General features: G+C 41.8%; 2 protein-coding genes and 1 pseudogene across 2 annotated transcripts in view; 2 read left to right on the top strand and 1 right to left on the bottom strand.

The window, feature by feature from the left end:
* Positions 1–20,951, bottom strand: part of LOC134212563 (uncharacterized) — a 243,283-nt gene that overhangs the window by 174,297 nt on the left and 48,035 nt on the right. The window lies entirely within an intron of this gene.
* On the top strand, positions 4,427–5,564 carry LOC134209846 (uncharacterized; annotated as a pseudogene).
* Positions 16,685–19,629, top strand: LOC134209847 (uncharacterized protein K02A2.6-like). The gene is made up of 2 exons (XM_062685869.1): positions 16,685–18,735; positions 18,804–19,629. Exons 1-2 carry the CDS (start codon positions 16,685–16,687, stop codon positions 19,627–19,629), a joined length of 2,877 nt encoding a protein of 958 aa, XP_062541853.1.

The following is a 20,951-nucleotide window of genomic DNA, read 5'->3' on the forward strand; positions in this document are numbered from 1 at the left end:
GATTCTAAGAATCCCGGAGGATTCTAAGGAATCCGAGGATTCTGAGAACCTCCGAGGATCTGCAGAACTCCGAGGATTCTGAATCCTCGGATTCGTTAGAATCCTCCGGGATTCGTTAGAACTCTCCGGGATCTGCTAGGAATCCTCCGGAGGATTCGTTAGAATCCTCCGGGATCTGTTAGAACCTCCGGGATCTGCTAGAATCCTCCGGGATTCTAAGGAATCCTCCGAGGATTCTAAGAATCCTCCGGGATCTGCTAGAACTCCCGGGATTCGTTAGAATCCTCCGGGATTCGTTAGAATCCTCCGGATTCGTTAGAATCCTCCGGGATTCGTTAGAATCCTCCGGATCTGCTAGAATCCTCCGGGATCTGTTAGAATCCTCCGGGATCTGTTAGAATCCTCCGGGATTCGTTAGAATCCTCCGGGATCTGTTAGAATCCTCCGGGATCTGTTAGAACTCTCCGATTCGTTAGAATCCTCCGGGATTCGTTAGAATCCTCCGGGATTTGTTAGAACTCTCCGGGATTCGTTAGAATCCTCCGGGATTCGTTAGAATCCTCCGGGATTCGTTAGAATCCTCCGGGATTCGTTAGAATCCTCCGGGATTCGTTAGAATCCTCCGGGATTCGTTAGAATCCTCCGGGATTCGTTAGAATCCTCCGGGATTCGTTAGAATCCTCCGATTCGTTAGAACCTCCGGGGTTCGTTAGAATCCTCCGGGATTCGTTAGAATCCTCCGGGATTCGTTAGAATCCTCCGGGATTCGTTAGAATCCTCCGGGATTCGTTAGAATCCTCCGGGATTCGTTAGAATCCTCCGGGGTTTGTTAGAACTCCGGGATTCGTTAGAATCCTCCGGGATTCGTTAGAATCCTCCGGGATCCGTTAGAAGCCTCCGGGATTCGTTAGAATCCTCCGGGATTCGTTAGAATCCTCCGGGATTCGTTAGAATCCTCCGGGATTCGTTAGAATCCTCCGGGATTCGTTAGAATCCTCCGGGATTCGTTAGAATCCTCCGGGATTCGTTAGCATCCTCCGGGACGTGTTAGATTCCTCCGCGATTCGTTAGAATCCTCCGGGATTCGTTAGAATCCTCCGGGATTCGCTAGAATCCTCCGGGATTCGCTAGAATCCTCCGGGATTCGCTAGAATCCTCCGGGATTCGCTAGAATCCTCCGGGATTCGCTAGAATCCTCCGGGATTCGCTAGAATCCTCCGGGATTCGCTAGAATCCTCCGGGATTCGTTAGAATCCTCCGGGATTCGTTAGAATCCTCCGGGATTCGTTAGAATCCTCCGGGATTCGTTAGAATCCTCCGGGATTCGTTAGAATCCTCCGGGATTCGTTAGAATCCTCCGGGATTCGTTAGAATCCTCCGGATTCGTTAGAATCCTCCGGGATTCCTTAGAATCCTCCGGGATTGCTTAGAATCCTCCGGGATTGCTTAGAATCCTCCGGGATTCCTTAGAATCCTCCGGGATTCCTTAGAATCCTCCGGGATTCCTTAGAATCCTCCGGGATTCCTTAGAATCCTCCGGGATTCCTTAGAATCCTCCGGGATTCCTTAGAATCCTCCGGGATTCCTTAGAATCCTCCGGGATTCCTTAGAATTCTTCCGGGATTCCTTAGAATCCTCCGGGATTCCTTAGAATCCTCCGGGATTCCTTAGAATCCTCCGGGATTTTTGAACGCGGAAATTTTAAAATGAAAATGTCACCAAAAACTCATTGTTTCCGGATTTTTACGAATCCACGCAGGTTTCTCCAGAATCCATCCAGAGCCTTATAAATCTATCCACATGCACCCGGATTCCCAAAACCCACAAAGACTCTCAGGAGATTCAATCGTATTTCTAAAAAGCGGATTGTAGTTTCATTAGAACAACCGAATTCACAGAAATTTACCAGAGCCCAAAAAACCCCACAAATTCATAGAAATTTTAAAAGTAAATTGATTAATCGAATTCTCATGCATCACTCCTCCTGAAAGTACCCACGGACGACTCTTAATCGGATTCCCATAAATACCATTTTGTTTAGTTTAAGAATACACTAAAATGTCCATGACCCGGAATCACTGAAATTAAAATAATTCCAAAAAGTAAAGCACCCACATAAACAAATCATGCCATATCGTCACCGCAGGACGACTACAACTGAATGAAAATTTTCCACCCCCTACCAGAAGCAACCAAGTCAAATACGAAGTCATTCGTCAATCGTTTGCCTACATGCGTCGGATTTTATTATCAAGGTATCATCCGATTTGGGCGAAAACAAAATAAAAATGATAGTTAATTACTGATGAAAAAGCATTATCTGTAAATAAATTATGGCCGCTTCTAACAGATAAGCCTTACATCAGACAGCGTGGATAGTTTGCAAATTTAAAACTTATGCTCTTCAAAGTTAATCACACAAACGTGCGATTTATTTAAACAATTTACGCCCTGGTTAAAAACTAACCAATTTTTCTATCAGCTGATCCATTGTTTTTTGAACCTCACTTCTGCACGGCATTAGTGGCATGCATGGTGTTTACAAACGATCGCACCACGTGCAAGCAACGAACGCCCGAACAGGTAGGGTTGCCAACCAACATTTTGAAGCAAACATCGCGATGAAAATTGCTGTTCGATGATTTTTTTTAATTATTTTAAATTGAAAATTACGGGTAAACTACAAACCATACAATGTTCCACCAAAGGACATTTTGGAAGCAAAGAAGCATAAGAATGTTTTGTAGAAGAAATTTTTTATAATATCGAATGTATTGATGAAAAATCACTAAATTATAAGAAAAAGCACGTTATTTTGACACTTTTTCGAAAGTTTGCATAATTACTGTACTTAAAACCACTTTTATCAACATAAGGTCAACGAAGCTAAAAAGCTTAGACTTTAAGCTTTCGTTCTGTGTGCTGACTGAGATTATACGATCAATGGTTAATGAGATAGAGGTTGGTAAAGTTGACCAAAAATTAAAACATAGAATTTTGAATAACTCACTTAGCAGTGATTTCCGACCCTATGTTCCATGGACACTTTTTCATGTTTTGGGGTCCCCAAGCTGCCCCCAAAATATGCACACTCAGGAAACAAACACCCTGTATAATGCGAAGGGAAGAGAAAGTGAAGAGGAACTTCTCATTTCTCACTTCTCATTTCGCGCTTCTCTGTTTCCACAGTAAGAAGCGAGAAGTGAGACGTCACACTTCTTACGCCGCACTGCTTATTACACAAAAGAAATACGACTGGAAGATTTGGTGTTTTATTGTGTGGCTTTCTCAGTCTAATTTAGTCAAAACGATTCGTTTTGTTTTGCCCGACGTTTCGGCCTGTATTTTTGGCCTTTTTCAAGGGTGAACTAAAATAAGAACATGGACTTTAGGAGGTACACAACATAATACATGAAACATAGTAAAATATAACCTACACAGTCTACCGTTTTTCGTTATTAAGTTTGCCGTTTTTCACAAAGGGAGGGCTTCTCGTAATCCTACAATTGTAACACATAAAAACATAATACGGCCATAACATAATTCACATAAAAATTGTCTTACAGTTTAAACATTTAGTGTGAGCGTAGGGACTTTGGTAGACACTGCTATTGCACACGACTTGCACTACAATAATAGACAGGAATAGACAATGTTCAATGGTTGGTTTACTAAACGATTCCACATACACGGTTTTAAAAAACGATCCCATTAATAAGATCCAATTAGCAACCAACAACATGATCAGACGACTGCACAACCTCAAGCTAATAGATGACCGTACTCTCCGTTTACTACGCACACAGGCTTCTACATGTCCTCGCATCTATGGCCAACCCAAAGCCCACAAGCCTGATCTACCACTGCGCCCCGTTGTTCCAAACATCACAGCACCTACGTACCATCTCTCCAAATATATCGCCAACATCATGAAAGAAACATTCTCCAGCCAATTCAACATAAAGCACAGCTTTAGCTTTGTGGAATACCTATCAACGATGACCATCCCACCTGGACACGTACTGATATCTTTCGATGTTGTATCCCTCTTTACAAACATCCCGAAAGATTTAGTCATACACAGCATTATTTTCCGTTGGCCGGCCATTAGTAAAGGAACAACAATCAACCTGGATTTGTTCCTTGAAATGGTCGAACTATGCATCAACAACAGCTACTTTCGATTCAGAGACAAATTCTATCAACAGACCTTTGGAACTGCAAGGGGTAGTCCTCTATCACCAATTTTAGCAGATTATGTCATGGAAGATCTGCTGGAAGTGGTTACCAATAACCTGAATTTCAAAATTCCCGTTCTGAAAAAGTACGTAGACGACCTTTTTCTCGTCCTGCCCATAACAGAGGTGGAGAGTACACTTGATACCTTCAACGAGTACAACCCACACCTTCAATTTACCATGGAACGTGAAAACGATGGCCAACTTCCCTTCTTGGATACACTAGTTATCAGGTCAAATGACCAAACTATAAAAACGAGATGGTATGCCAAACCAATCTCCTCCGGCCGCCTACTCAATTACCACTCTTTTCATCCAACGTCTATGAAAATCAACGTAGCCTCAAATTTCATCCAACGCGTCATTCAACTCACCACGGATGGTTCTGCACAACAGCAAAAACAAAAAATCTTCCAGTACCTTCGTCAAAACAATTACCCTTCGTCACTCATCAACCGAATGCTCAACCGAATCAATGAAAACCCCGCTCATCAATGGATACAACCCACCTCATCAATCGTGAACATACAACACAATCTGTCTCAATCATCGCCTCCCAACATCCAAAGCACATCATTGTCACCGCTGCCCACCACATCATCGCCGCCCAGTCCACCTTTTCTGATCATTTCGACACATACCCCATCAATAGATCCATGCGACGTAAACACCAGCCAAACTCCAAGATCTCAACCATCCAGTCCACCAAACGAAGCCAATCCAAACAGCCAAGAAACCACCTATAGATCCATGCTCAACATTCCTTTTCTGACGACGACCATCTCCAACATCCTGAAAAAAGACTTCAAAAACATAAAAATAGCCAGACGAAATTTCAAAACAACAAAATCCCTGCTGAAACCAGTTAAAGATCCAGTGCTTCCATATGACCAACACAACGTCGTATACAACATTCCATGTAACGATTGCGATCAAGTTTATATTGGTATGACCACCAACAATTTAAAAAAACGTATCAGTTGACACAGATCCGACATAAACAAGATTAGCAAAAGCCCAGAAAATAACATGCACGCCAAAACAGCCCTCATCCAACATATGATAAACAATCAACACACCTTCAATCTAGACAACACACAAATAATAGATCGTACATTTCGACAAACAGCTCTACCAATATTAGAAATGTGTCATATTCAAAACACACCTAATACAGTGAACTACCGTACTGATGTGGAGGGTCTGAATATAACATACGCAGGTATACTCCACACCGTTAAAGCCAATTCCTCTCGCAGAGGAATTGCTCACCACCACACTAGATCAGAAAGTGTAAATGAGTCTGAACAGATGAGAATTTTATAGCATCCGACACCGCCATCTCTAAACCAATAATTGAACATTGTCTATTCCTGTCTATTATTGTAGTGCAAGTCGTGTGCAATAGCAGTGTCTACCAAAGTCCCTACGCTCACACTAAATGTTTAAACTGTAAGACAATTTTTATGTGAATTATGTTATGGCCGTATTATGTTTTTATGTGTTACAATTGTAGGATTACGAGAAGCCCTCCCTTTGTGAAAAACGGCAAACTTAATAACGAAAAACGGTAGACTGTGTAGGTTATATTTTACTATGTTTCATGTATTATGTTGTGTACCTCCTAAAGTCCATGTTCTTATTTTAGTTCACCCTTGAAAAAGGCCAAAAATACAGGCCGAAACGTCGGGCAAAACAAAACGAATCGTTTTGACTAAATTAGACTGAGAAAGCCACACAATAAAACACTGCTTATTACTCCTTTCTCACTTATCACTGTGAAAAGTAAGAAGTGAGAGACCTCACTTTCGCTTCTCAATTCACTTTCCTCACTTCTCACTTCTCCCTTTTCACAGTGGTGGCTTCGGTCAAATGACCTATCCAACCAAACGACATTTTCGGCCAAATATTCCTTTCCGCTGAACGATCGTTCCGGTCATGCGACATTTTCGGTCAACCAAATGACCTGTTTGGCCAAATTACATATTCGACCAAATGACCTATTCGATCCAAGACTTATTTAGCCTAAATGTCTGTTCGACTAAATGGTATTTTTTTTTTGTTCGGGGTGAACCACTATGTCTATTAATTGTACTTTTGTAATATACCCGTGACCTGTCTGGCTCCTCCATTTCTATTAAGAAGAAATGACCTCACCTTTACACAGAGCTCATATCAGAATAAGATAAGACGAGGACGGGCTTTTGAGGCGGATAGGTGGCGGCGATGAAAGCCGTAGCTACTCCGGCCGATATTATCGAACAGATGTCTGGGAAACTATCCAAAATAGTCATGTTGGTCCCGGTGACCCCGATCCCTACTCCACGGCATGATACGGATCTTTAATCGGAACATCTTGTTATTGGTTCGGTTTGAAAGCGTCTGAATCCGATTCAGTTTGGTTCTACAATTGACTTTGACTCCGCGGAAGCGTGGTAGTCGATAGACACCCCAAGAACTTTGACGATTTTCTTGTTGGAGATGGGATGTTCTTCCAGATTGATGTTTGGCCCGGACAAGTGGTGCCTCCAACGGCAGACGTGTTCTCTGACGCATTTAATGGCGGTTTTAGTGAAACCCACAGGGCTTCTTATCCGTCTGGGGTGTAGCCAACGATTACAAACAAGATTTCGTAAATGTTCGAGGGAAATGATTGAAACACACCATTCATGGTGACTAGTTAGAAACTGCGTCACCGCTAGAACGGAACTCTGAGGAAGCCCAGTCTTCTGCGGGAAAGTCCTCGAACCCTGGTTCCCGATTAGGACTTAATAAGAGTGCCATGTGAAGAAATTTCGGACAAAAGCAAGGATATTTGCCGGAAAAGCCACACTCGCTCAACTGTTGAAAGATCAAGTCCCAAGTCCAAGCCCTTTCGAAGCTATTGTAGCAGGAATCGTAATGCTCTCTCACTCTTACGAGCAAAGAATACTCACTCACGCAGATTTTCACCGAGAAATCGTTTTGCGGGAACGAAAAACGGCCTGATGAGAGATAATTATTTTTCCCTCACTATCAGTACCGCGAAAAGTTGATTTGCTCGTTTTCTCACTTCTTTCATGCTATAATACCAACAAGAGGTTGTGGGCACCCATGGGCGTAGCCAGGAAATTCGGAGGGGGGGGTGGCAAATTTTTTAGGTCTTCTGGATCGTAATTTTATAGTAGTTTTATTAAAACACATGAATATTAGTGCTTGGTACTTTTTCCTTCTAAGCTCCAAACACTTTGAAACCAAATCCACAACGAACAGTAAAGGCTGAATCTCAACAGCGCGTTGCGCGTCAGCGTTGAAGTCAGCGTTTTGTACTGAAACGTAATGCCAATAAACGTGACGCATTCACGTCCGGATTCTTCAGGAATGCCTCCAGCAATTTCCTCGGCAATGTCTTCAGGAATTCCACCATCAATTTCGCCGGGAATTGACCGAAAATTCCACCATTATTTACTCCAATAAATCCTCCATTTAAAAGATCTGCAGGGAATTCTTCAAATAATTCTTTCGTGCTGTTTCTCATAAAAAAATCTGAAAAATTGCATTGTGGAATTCCTAAGAATATTCCGTGGAAATTCCGCAGAATTGCCAATAAACATTCCTGAGAATTTCGCGAAAAATCTTCGAACTTCCTGTGTAAATTCCATATTTTTTTCCGTGAAAGTTTCGAATAATTTCTTGTGCAAATTTCAAAGAATTTCTCCAGGAATTCCACCGAAAATTACAGAAATTACAGAAAATACAGAAATTGTACCGAAAATAAAATCAACAATGGAATTTTTGGAGGAGTTCCTAGATTAATTCCCAAAGAAATCCAGAAAAAAATCCGGTGGAAACTTCAAGATTTTCACTGGACATCCTGCAGGAGTTTCTTCAAAAATTCCTCCAGGAATTCTTCCAGGAGTTCAACCTGCAGATCCTCCAAGAATTCCTCCAGGATTTCCTCCGAAAGTTATTCCGGTAGTTCTATCGGCAGTTCCTACGGGGGCTTTCAGAGATTCTTCCGGGAATTTCTCCAGAATTTCCTCCGGGAATTATACAGAAATTCCTCCAGTAGTTTCTCCGGGAGGTCCTCTGATGATGATGATGTTCCTGCTACATACCCGTACAAAGGTTTCAGCTAGATGAGATTTGTCTATAAGATGAATTCTCCAAGTTTTTTTCGGAGAAGTCTTCTGGTAGATTCACTGGCAGTTCCTCCGGAGGTTCATTTAAAAAATCTCCCAGGAGTTTCTTTAGAAATTCCTCCGGGTGTTCCACCAGTAGCTCTTCCAGGAGATCATTCAGGCTTTTTCAGGAATCATTAGGCTTTCTTCAGAAAATTAGCTGAAATTTCCTCCCGAAGTTCTTCCGATAGCTTTTCAGGGAGTTCCTCCGTGAGTATTCCCGGAAAAAGTCCTGGAAGTTATCCCGGAGGAATTTAAGGAAGAGTTCCTGGAGGAATGCCCGGAGCAGTTTCTTATAGATTAGCAGATGAAATTATGGAGCGAAATCGGAGGATTTCCCTCATAAATTACTGAAAAAACTTCTAGTGGATTTTTGGGACGAAGTTCCTTTGAGAAGGAACTCCCGGAGTAATTTCCGGAGGAACTCCCAGAGGAATTTCTGTACGAATTTCCGGAGAAAGTATCAGAGGAATTTTCGGAAGAACTGCCAGAGGAACTTCTATATGAATTTATTGAAGAACTACAGGAAGAATTTCCGGAGGAACTCTTGTAAGAACTTCTGGATGAATTCCAGGACAAACTCCTGGAAGAATTCTTAAAGGACCTCCCGGAGGAGCTTCCAGAGAAATTTTCCGAGGAACTTCTGAAGGAATTTGTAGATAAATTCCCAAAGAAAGCCTTAATGAACTCCTGAATGAAAGTCTGAATGAATTTTAGGTGGAACTACTAGTGGAACTCCCGCAGAAATTTTCAGAGGAACAGCCGATGGAATACCTGGAGTTGAATTTCTAGAGGAACTTCCGAAATCCCATTTCCCTTGAAATTCCTGCCAAATATCCTCAAAGAATCCCCTGTGAAGTTCCTGGAGAGATTACTAGAGGAACTTTTGGAAAAACTCCTGGGGGAGCTCCCGGAGGAACTCACACAAGCACTTCCAGAGGAATTCTCACAAGGTAGTACTGAAATAATTATTGGAGAAGTTCATGAAGGATTTTCTGGAGAAATATCAAAAGGAATTCGCGAAAAAATACCAGGAGAAATTAATGCAGAAATATACCAGATGAAATCCAGAAAGTATTCCCAGATGAATTGCTGTTCTTTGTTTGTTATGAAGAAATTCCTGGAAGAACTCTTGGAAGATATCCTGGAGGAACTATAACATTAATTTCCGAATGAAATTCTGGAGTAAATTCTGAGTGAAGTCCGGAAAGAATTCTAGGACAATTTCGCGGAAAAAATGCCGGAGAAATTCCTGAAGGAAGAGAAGAATTTCCGGGGAAACACTTGGACGAATTCTTGGAGAAATTCCTAAAGAAATTTCTAGAGGAATGCTTGAAGGATATTCTGAAATAATTGCGGAAATAATTCCAAAATGTAATTCTAGAGGATTTCGCTATTGAATTTATAGAGGTATTCCCGGAAAAAAAAAATCCTGGAAGTTATCCCGGAGGAATTTAAGGAAGAGTTCCTGGAGGAATGCCCGGAGCAGTTTCTTATAGATTAGCAGATGAAATTATGGAGTGAAATCGAAGGATTTCCGTCATAAACTACTTAAGAAACTTCTAGTGGAATTTTGGGACGAAATTCCGTATGTATTCTTGGAGGAACTCTAGAATGCATTCATGAAGGAAATGTCGTAGATTTTCCTGGAAGAATAGCCGAAGAAATGTCTAGAAGTAAAACTTGAAGGGAAGAAAAGAAATCTTCAAGAAACTTCCACATGAATTTCTTAAAAAACCCAGATTAATCCACCTAGCGGTGATGGTGCCTTTCTCGTGCATTATAAAAATAGTATTTTGGCCATTACTCGGGAGCCCATAGTCCGATCTGGCCAATTTTCAATAGGAAACAATGGGAGAGTATTCTGCGTCGAATGCAACTTGTTGCGAGTAAATCGGTAAAGGATAAGTGCCTGAAAAATGAGTGACATTTTTTTTTATTCAATTTTTCTATAAAAATGTGGTATTTTGGCCATAACTTCCGAGCCCATAGTCCGATCTGACCAATTTTCAATAGGAAACAATGGTAGAGTATCCTGCAACTTGTTGCGAGTAAATCGGTTAAGGATAAGTACCTGAAAAATGAGTGACATTTTTTTTTGGGTGGGTGCGCACAGACACACACACATACACACACACACACACACATACACACAGACATCACCTCAATTCGTCGAGCTGAGTCGATCGGTATATAACACTATGGGTCTCCGGGCCTTCTATAAAAAGTTTGTTTTTGGAGCGATCATATAGCCTTTACCGTATACTTAGTATACGAGAAAGGCAAAAAACGAGGAATTTGCGGATAACATTCCGGAGGAATTTAGAAGTTCCCAGGGGAGCTTCTAGAAGGATTTCTGGAAGAATTCTTGAGCCCGAAATGTTTCGAGTTGTTTTGATATTTCTTTTAGTATGGATCTTGGATACCCTTATAAGTTTTTTTGGGGATCTTTTGAATTTCAAAAACCTAATTCTGAATATGATTGGATCGTAAAGTGCACATGTTTAAGCGAATTCATTTCAGTACCCGCTCAATCTTTCCACCATTTAGGGCTGAGCTTATCAACACACATATCAATCAACTTATTTTTATTCTGTTTTCATGCCATTTCTTTGAAATTATTCAGTCATCATTTATTGTAATAATAAGTTTTATTATTTATTTGCTTTTTTGGCGCATCTAAACATTGTATATGCGCTTTTTTGAACTAGGCGTTGACCGATTTACACGCAACAAGTTGCATTCGACAGGGAATTCAGTCTTAGTGTTTGCCATTTTAAATTGCACCTTTTAGACATTGCCTTCCCAAGTTGTTGACAAATTATCGTTCCCCTCATTAGGAATAAAAACGCGAAATGAAAAAAAAAAATGTTTGCCTGTGATGTATATAAATGAATGCAATATATGTAAATTGAGGGAAAAAGTTAAATTCAACTTTCTAAACTGCTATTTTTGACATTTCTTAAGTGATTGTTTTCGTTACCCTCTTCAATGCATCAGAAAGGCATTATCACTGCTAGGTGGATTAATCTAGGTTTTTTTATTGTTTCATGACAATTAAAACTAGTAAAATACTCTTATTCTTTGAAGCTGGGTGGATTTTATTTGTTATTCTTCACTATTAGCTGGATTTTCAAAGGTGCCCAGGCCCACGACCGAACCACAAAACTGAAATGTCCAAATATTCCAAATTTGGGAAATTGACAACCAAATATTTGAAATCGATGAAATCAAACTAATTTCTTCTCTAGCAGTAAGGTTGTACGTCTAGCTTTGCATTGGTATTAAAATGTAGACATAATACCAACTAGAACTAAAGTTATGGACAAAATTCAAAATGGTGCCCACAACCGAACCTCCTCCCCTAGCTTTTATGGCACAAATAGCCTATTCCCAATAAGCAGTCAATGTGGTGATGTGACTAAAGTGAACGAAACCCAGTGCCATTTTTGTTGGTGTTCTGGGTTAAAATCCCGTTGGGGTTATACACTTTTCATAAATGCCTACCCCGAAAATTTTCGCGAAAAGTGGACTTACTCATAAAATTGATGAAACGAAAAAAATATTATCAAGTAGGTAGGTAGGATTTTCGTTTATCTTTCAGGCTTGTTATAGAGAAAAAATGTATCTAGAGAAAAATGTTTCTCACCACACAGACTTCGAAAAAAAATCTCCTTCCACTCGAAAATCTTGATTTCGTCTCACCGAAACGAAAAGTACGACCCCTGATTTGGAGATATCCGGAAAGGTTGTATACTATTTCGCCGATTTTTTTTGTGGTGCGACATTCCGCGGAACCAAATCTCCGAAACACATTTTGCAGAATGCACCGGAATGTCATTTGGCGGAATTCAGTTAGAATAATCATCATTGAAATATTTACTGAATTCTGCTTAATTACATGCAATCTGGTATAAATTCTTCTGGATTGTGATTCAAAACAATGAAAGAAGATATTGCTTCTTTGAATGACTGCATCCTGTCGGCATAAGGCAAAGTGTGGAAAGAATTAAACGCGTCGGGTGGTTCTTGAAATGGACACTTACGCTCGGCATAAAGAAAAGGAAAGAGGTAGTCCTTTCTATGAATTAATGCATCTGCCCTGTATAAAGAAATAAGCATATGCGGTATTTCGAAAAATTTCGTTTCAGTTGGACTCGTACTTGACTCGACTAGTCGAGATGAGTTGAGTCAAGTACGAGACACTGAACACGGCCTTACTGTTGTGGTCGACATACGTATCTGTCAAGGTATAATTAAGTGGTGGAATTTCAATGGGATTGTACAAACTCGTCTTATGACAAGTGAACCGCAACATGTTAACTTTTCAGTTAGCGAATGCCGTTCGACGTAGTTTAGACGTCAAACGGTTGTCAATCGACGTCAGATAAAGTGCATCTGATTGTGAAGCGCAATGCAGCTGTAATTGAGTTTGACATAGTTTTGAAGATTAGTGGTCGGATAACTGCAAAACTGTTGCAACTATCGAATTGCAGTTAAAAATCATTGTAGTTTAATGACTTGCAGTTATCGAGCGTCTACTGTATGATTCAGATCAGTACATACAACTTTGTCAGGCCAGGCAAAACCGTGGCGTGGATTCCTAGGACCCTTGTGAAGTATTCTAGAGCGCCTCTTTATTAGGTATTAAAGGCCGAATTCTTCAGCTGTTAGGCCTCAAATCAGATTTAAGCGCATAACTAGGCCTTAAGAGCCACCACTAAGAAAATCATTATTATTAAACGAAGCACATTGATTTTGCGTTGGATTTATTTGAAACACGGTTTTCGTCTTCGAGTTTTCAAAATAACTTCGTTTTCAATAAATATCTAGCTGCTTACCAAGGTGGCTTCACATGAATTACATTTTCAACAAACCAACGATTCCTTTCCCGTGGTGCTCACGGAGATACAGAGCATTCCTCGGTCTTTTATAATAATGAGTGTCAAACTAATTTTCAATAGCAGCTGTTTCTTATACTCCGAGCCTCCTATGAAAAGATTGAATTTAGAAGGAAATGATATCCTTTTGTTACAAGTTTTTGTAGGAGAAAGAAAAAAATATTTCTTCACACCTGACAAACTGCTGCCGTAAAAACTTTCTGATCACATTTCTGATATACAATCTGAAATAGATATCTTTGTGCATTTAGAAAGGTAAAAATGTAAGTTATTAACAATCCTCTAGCTGCGTATACGCCTGGCAGAAGTTGATGTATAAATGAGTATCCCACTAGATTAAAAATAATATCTATGCATTCATTTTCTGGTTTTGAGTTAGCTCAATATCATAAACCACGCTGATAAGTCAATATGAAGTATGATTCAGCTTAATCACATAATTTTAAGTGAAATAAGGTTTTAAACAGAATTTGAATCAGAATATTAAAAAAATCTCTCAATTTCTATATTTTTATATCAGATTCAAACCAGATTCGGAAGCACACACTGTGTGCGGTATTGATATGCCCCTAGAACAGGGATGTAAGCCGTGTACCAAAACCCGACCAAGACTCGGCTCCAGAGCACGGATGTCATGGTTGCTCTCACCTCTCTTGGTTAGCATCGTCGTGGATCCAGCACGAGCAAAGCTCAGCCTCTTCCCTGCACGACCGTCATCGCGAGTGGACGCAAACCAGCGAAAGCAGCGCATCGTTTCGGCTGATCAACGGAAACACCCACGGCAGATAGCGACCTTTACATTGGCGATCCTGCCAGGCTATTCTTGGAAACGAATCTTATTTGAGGTGCGTTTTTCTGGAAATTATGGGAAATTAATTTGCAATTTGGGGACAAAAGTGCTTTCTGCTCGGCTTGGTCCTAGTTGTATTCCTGGTTAGTAAAGAGATGCTCACGAAATAGCATTTTCCTCGAATATTATGTTTCTTTAGACCACGTGGAGTGTTTTGGAGTCGCGTGTAATAGATTTGCATCAGTTTGTGGCTGAATGCCACAAGGTGTTCTGGAAGAAAACCAGAATGTTTGATTGGTTCATGAAGGATGATGATTTGTATCTATTTGTGGCGATGAATGATTCAATGCATAGCGAAAAGGTGATCCCAAACGTCGGTTTGTGGCTTTTAATCCACAAGATGTTCTGGAAGAACATCGGAGTATGACAAGCGTTGACATGTGTTACAAGCAGCGGTTTGTGGCTTAAAATCCACAAGGTGTTCTGGAAGAACACCGGAGTATGATGACGTTTTGACATGTATCGGCTTGTAGCTAAGAGCGTCATAAGATGTTCCGTAAGAATACTGGATAAGATACGTTAGATGCAGGTTTTGTTAATCAGTGGAATATGGAAAGTTTAATTGATTGCCTGTGAGATGCGATGAAAAAAACCGCATCACGTGCATGGGATACGGTTCATTTTGGAGAGATATTCTGGTGAAACATGGGATTGGTTTGTGTATAGAACATAGAAATGTTTGTAGGTTCATTGGGAGAACCAATTGTAATAGTAAGCGATGTCGAATAGTGGAGAGCCATAAAGACCATGAAGGAAATAGTCCTAATTCGGTTATACTGGATTAGCTGAAAACTTAACTACAATTTGACATTATCATTTTTGTTGAATATTTTAATATATGTACTTATCTGATGATGGAAATTCTTTTTATATGCTGAAGTAATGCTTATCAAATAATTCGCGTATCTCGTTCTCAACAGATTGTGCGAAATGTTTACCGGCGGTAAATATGTTCTGGCCCCACCGGCCGAAGATTACGATATGACCGATATAAGCGAAGGAGGAAGTGGCAATAGTCCACTTTATTCCGACGATCTTGAGGTGGCTGCCAATGAGACAGTGGAAACCGAGGATCCGGTATCGATGGAAGCAAGTGGCGTGGCAATAGGACCACGTTGCTCGGAACGTACGGTCGAAGATACTTTGAAACGTTCATCTGAAACGAATCCGATATCAATTTATTCCGACGGTGAGAAGCTTAATTTTGATCCATCCCTACATTATGGTTCAACGGAGAGGACATCCAATATCCGTTGGGATCTTATTCCCAAGTTCCCGAAGGACATTCCGTCCAACAAACTCTGGGAGAACTGGCAAAGCTTCATTGAAACTTTTGAGATCGCAGCGTCCCTGTCAACCTTTACTGGATCATCGGATCGAGCGAAGCTGTTGTACCTCTCGATCGGGAAGAATCTACAGGATATTATCAGCGCAGCAAATCTCCAACCGAATTACCATGACCCGAGATGCTACACTAATCTTGTCGCGGGAGTGAACAACTATTTCAAGTCCATGACCGACACGGCAGCGGAACATGAGGCGTTCCAGGCTATGCGACAAATGAAGGGTGAATCGATAGTAACTTTTCACGCCAGGCTTACTCAGAAGGTCAGGCTGTGTGGATACAGCCCAGTCGACCAGGCTCGTTTTATCCTAGCACAGCTACTCAAGGGAATGCAAAACCGGGAACTTGCTGTAGCTGCGAGGACATACGGACATGACGCAACATACATAGTGCAGGCAGCTACAAGAGTCGAGGCATACGAATCTGGTGAGCAAAATATGGAGAACAACGTTGAAGTTTTGGCAATCAACCGGAAACGAGAACGAGAACGTAGCAACGAAAGAGAACCTTCCCGGAAGATACGCCAGTTTGAGGAAAATAGAGGATCCGAGAGAACGAAAGCAAGAGGAACACTCCTAGACCATCGCCAAGGTCAACGCACTCGCTGCTGGAGGTGCGGATATCAGTACCACCGTAGAAACACGTGTCCCGTCGTGAACAGGTCATGCAACACGTGCGGTCGAGTGAGACATTTCGCCACAACCTGTCGTGGTAAGCCCAGAAACTCTGGCATCAACCATGTAAATGAGAGACAACGGGACATTCCACGCAAGCGCCTTTTCCCTGGATGGAAACAGGAGCTGAATGACGAGCAGGTATAAACAAGTAGCAAATGGTCTATGACCATTACAAGCCCAATAATATCACCGTATAGGGTGTTATTTTGTCAATAAAGAACAATTTAAAATATCTTGTTTTATCCATTTGATTTCCTATTATCCATACTGCCTTTTCCTTTGTTCTAGCAAATTAATACTGTTGCATCTATTAGCGACGCGATTGTACGTTGTCGGATCGGTTCGTCTAGCCCATATAACTTCCTTGTCGATTCAGGCGCTGACGTCAATGTTGTGGGAGGCAATGATTACTGGTTATACTTGGAAAAGGAGTTTTTTGAAGGGACTGCCACATTGGAACCAATCGAGGATCTCGATGTCAGGGAACTCCGGGCTTACGCGGTATAGACTCCAATGGTAGTACGTTGTGCGTTCAGGGCAAGCATTGAGGTAGTAGATGCGACTAAGCCAGTTGTGCGTGCAGAGTTCCTCGTCGTTGATGGAGGTCGTCGGTCCCTACTCGGGCGACACACAGCAAGCGAATTGAAACTGCTAAAGGTGGGACTCTCGGTAAACAATTGCGAGGAACTTTCACCCAATGAAATCTTTCCAAAAATGCCGGGTATTAAGATCAAGTTCAGCGTGGATTCATCCATCCCACCCGAAAGGAACGCGTATTACAATGTCCCGGCAGCGTTCCGTGAAGCAGCCAGAGCACGTCTGGATGAGATGGAGTCTCGTGGTATAATTGAGCGCGTCACGAAAGCACCGGAATGGATAAGCGGCATGTCGGCGGTTCCTAAAGGCAAGAACGACTTCAGACTGGTTGTTAATATGCGGGCGCCAAACAAGGCGATTAAACGCGAATACTTCCGCATGCCTGTAATCGAAGAAATGAAAATAAAGCTTCACGGAGCGAAATTTTTCACAAAATTAGATCTGCGGAATGCGTATCTTGAGCTCTGTACGGAGTCACGCGACCTCACGACTTTCCTCACAGAGAACGGCATGTACCGGTTCACCCGGCTAATGTTCGGTGTGAACTGTGCGCCGGAAATTTTTCAGCGGGAAATGTGCCGTTTGCTGGAAGGGGTGGACAACAAAATTGTCTACATCGATGATGTCCTGATATACGCTGATACGATAGAGAAGCTTAGAACCACCACCGGAGAGGTACTGAGGATAATCAGAGCGAATAATCTTACCCTCAACGAAGAGAAATGTGAGTTTGATAAAGATTTCACTACATTCTTGGGACACGGCTTAGATGCCAACGGATTCCATGTAGACGAGGCTAAAGTGAAAGCAATCCGTCGTTTCCGACCACCATCCACCGTGTCGGAGCTAAAAAGTTTCCTGGGATTAGCCTCCTATGTAAGTCCATATATTCAGGATTTTGCCGATATCTCTAGCCCTCTGTGGTTCGCCACCACTAATAAAAATTGGTGTTGGGGCCCTGAACAACTCACAGCGTTCGAGGCAGTTAAAGGCCGAATCACACATTGCACAACAACACTTGGATACTTCTCCGACAACGATAACACGATCTTATACACGGATGCGTCACCCAACGCCCTTGGTGCTGTACTTGTACAGGAAAACCCGAATAATTCTCCCCGCATAATCAGTTTTGCGTCAAAAGCCCTCACAGATACTGAAAAGAGGTATGCGCAGAACCAGCGTGAGGCCTTGGCAACAGTGTGGGCCGTCGAACATTTTTCGTTCTTCTTGCTAGGCCGTCACTTCACGCTCAGAACTGATGCACAGGGTGTAGCCTTCATTTTAAATCGATCGCGTGAAAATTCAAAACGGGCCCTAACAAGAGCTGACGGTTGGGCTCTTCGTCTTAGTCCATATAATTACGAAGTACAATTTATTCGTGGACGCGATAACATCGCTGATCCGTCGTCCCGGCTGTACATCGGCAATGACGACGCTTTTGATGAAAGACACAGTCCATGGGAAATAGCCGCGCTAGAGGCGAAACCGGTCGAATTCTTGACTGTAAAAGAGCTCCAAGAAGAGACAGCTCTAGACTCGGCTCTTCAAGATGTTATTGATTCGTTAGAAAGTGGTGTATGGCGTAAAGAACTCAAACGGTTTGAGAGCGTTGCTGGAGATTTGTCTTTTGAAAAGGGAATCCTGGTTAAAAATGGTTGTGTCGTTGTTCCCAGCAAACTACGTGAGAAAACTCTCAATCTGGCCCATGACGGACATCCAATGGCTGCCAAACTAAAGAGTATTTTACGAGAGCGAGTGTGGTGGCCTGGCCTGGCTAAGGACGCTGAAGAGTGGGTGAGGAGCTGCCAGATTTGTGTAACGAACGGTCGACCCGAGAAGCCAACTCCCATGAAGAGAATCCTAGCCCCACAAGCTGTATGGGAAAGTATCGCGTTGGACTTCAACGGGCCTTATGCAAGATTTGGAGGCATTTCAATCTTGTTAATTGTCGATTATCGTTCCAGGTAGTTTTTCGAATTTTTTAATGACTTTCTTCTCGGTTTTACGTTTTGTCTTCTTAATTCACTTATAGGTTCCTGATTGCACGCCCAGTGAAATCTACGAGCTTTGAACAGACAAAACTCGTATTGGAAGAAGTTTTTACACGCGAAGGTTTTCCTAAAAGTATTCGTTCGGATAATGGGCCGCCGTTCAACGGAGATGAGTATCGAACGTATTGCGCAGACCGTAACATTGAAACCGTCTTCTCAACCCCTTTATTCCCACAACAAAACGGCCTCGTAGAATGCTATATGAGGCTAGTGAATAAAGCGATGGCATCCGCAGTTAGCAGCCGGTCTTGTTTTGAGAAAGAACTGCAGGCTGCTGTGAATGCGCACAACGTTGCTGCCCATTCGGTAACCGGCTTCCCTCCAGAAGAAGTAATGCTAAGTCGAAAAATAAAGCGTAGACTTCCGTTGCTGCGACATGAGAAAGTGGTATGTGACGATGGCCTCCTTAATCGTAGGGATAAACTTGAGAAGCTCAAAGCCAAAGAACGCGAGGATACCAGGAGAGGAGCAAGAGCATGCCGTGTATGCCCAGGCGACATGGTTATCATTGAACGGCTAATCCGCACCAAAGGGGATAGCAGATTTGACCCACAGCGTTACACGGTCATCAAGGAAGACAATGGAAGTCTTGTCCTGCAGAACGAGAGCGGCCAAATCGTGAAGAGGCATGTCACACAGGCTAAAAAGGTGGGACCTTGGCGTACAACCAACCCCAGAACGGTCGATATCACTTCTGCTGGTGTGAAGGACAAACATATCCCTTTGGCGGAGACACCAAAACGTCCAAGCAGAACCATTAGACCTCCTTCCTACATGGAGGACTACGTGCGGTCGCTCGAAAACTGATGAAAAACGATAGACACTTCATTAAATGTTTTGCTTCGTGAGCTTCTCTCATCTACCTCTCGTAGTGAAATTAAATCGATATTTGATCTTAATTCAACATCAAATCCTAAAATAAAACTTGAAGCGTTGTTTGAATATTACCGGAACGAATTTTTCTTTACCATATTCTGGGAGAACGGAACCTCTAGGAATATACTTACTTTCAACCTCGGTTCACATGCCATACAATAATCTAAAAGCAGTTAATAGCATTTTACATATTCTGTGAAAAAAACTACATAAGTATTCCGAAAAAAAATTTAGAAATATTTTAGTGCGTTCCGAAAGACCCGATTCCTATGTTGTAAGTTGACGTTGAAAGTTTAGTAAGTACGTACACATAGCAGTTTTGTGCAAAATAAACATAAAACAAAGGAATTTGCGGTGTTGAAATGATTAAAATCTGTTTCTTGTTGGAATTGATTGTAAATAATTAAATTACGCAATATACCCTGTTTAAATGTCAAATCCACAATGAACCAACAGCGAATAAAATATGAAAACAAACCACTGAACTGGAAGTATATGTCGACCATGTCGACTGATGGTTGCAGCCCATGCAGCAATAATTCTTGACTTTTCAAAAAAGATTTCTTTATACTCAGAGATGAAACAAAACTAAATAGCCTAAAAACGAATCTATTTGACGAGTTTTCCTACACTAATAAAAATCGACACATTTTTATTGGCAAAAATGTAAAGAAATTTACAAATAAATTTTATGTGTGCGTTAATAACTACCCGCTATAGGAGAATCCACATAAATATTATTAGTTAATGAGGGTTATGTGTGTTTCCACATATATGCTATGCGAATTCACATAGCCGTTATGTGGGAAATGCTATAGTAAAAATTTATGTGTGCCACACATAATGGATATGATTGGATCTTTGTCAGTGTATAAGCGTAAGATTGCACCAAATTTGGAATTCAGTGATATAATTAAAACCTTGGGTCTGGTTGAGTTCCAGTGACTTATTAATGTGGAGCCACGGAGAAGAAGAAGAAGAACACAACTAGAAATAAGGGAATTTCAATTTTATTGTGGAAGGGGGACGTGCGGTATTGATATGCCCCTAGAACAGGGATGTAAGCCGTGTACCAAAACCCGACCAAGACTCGACTCCAGAGCACGGATGTCATGGTTGCTCTCACCTCTCTTGGTTAGCATCGTCGTGGATCCAGCACGAGCAAAGCTCAGCCTCTTCCCTGCACGACCGTCATCGCGAGTGGACGCAAACCAGCGAAAGCAGCGCATCGTTTCGGCTGATCAACGAAAACA

The sequence above is a fragment of the Armigeres subalbatus genome, chromosome 2, assembly GCF_024139115.2.
Source record: "Armigeres subalbatus isolate Guangzhou_Male chromosome 2, GZ_Asu_2, whole genome shotgun sequence".
In the NCBI taxonomy this organism is placed as follows: domain Eukaryota; kingdom Metazoa; phylum Arthropoda; class Insecta; order Diptera; family Culicidae; genus Armigeres; species Armigeres subalbatus.

Coding starts and splice junctions, on each gene's coding strand:
- LOC134209847 (XM_062685869.1), top strand. CDS start 16,685: ATGGTAGTACGTTGTGCGTTCAGGGCAAGCATTGAGGTAGTAGATGCG. Junction 18,736..18,803: donor ATTGTCGATTATCGTTCCAG/GTAGTTTTTCGA, acceptor ATTCACTTATAG/GTTCCTGATTGCACGCCCAG.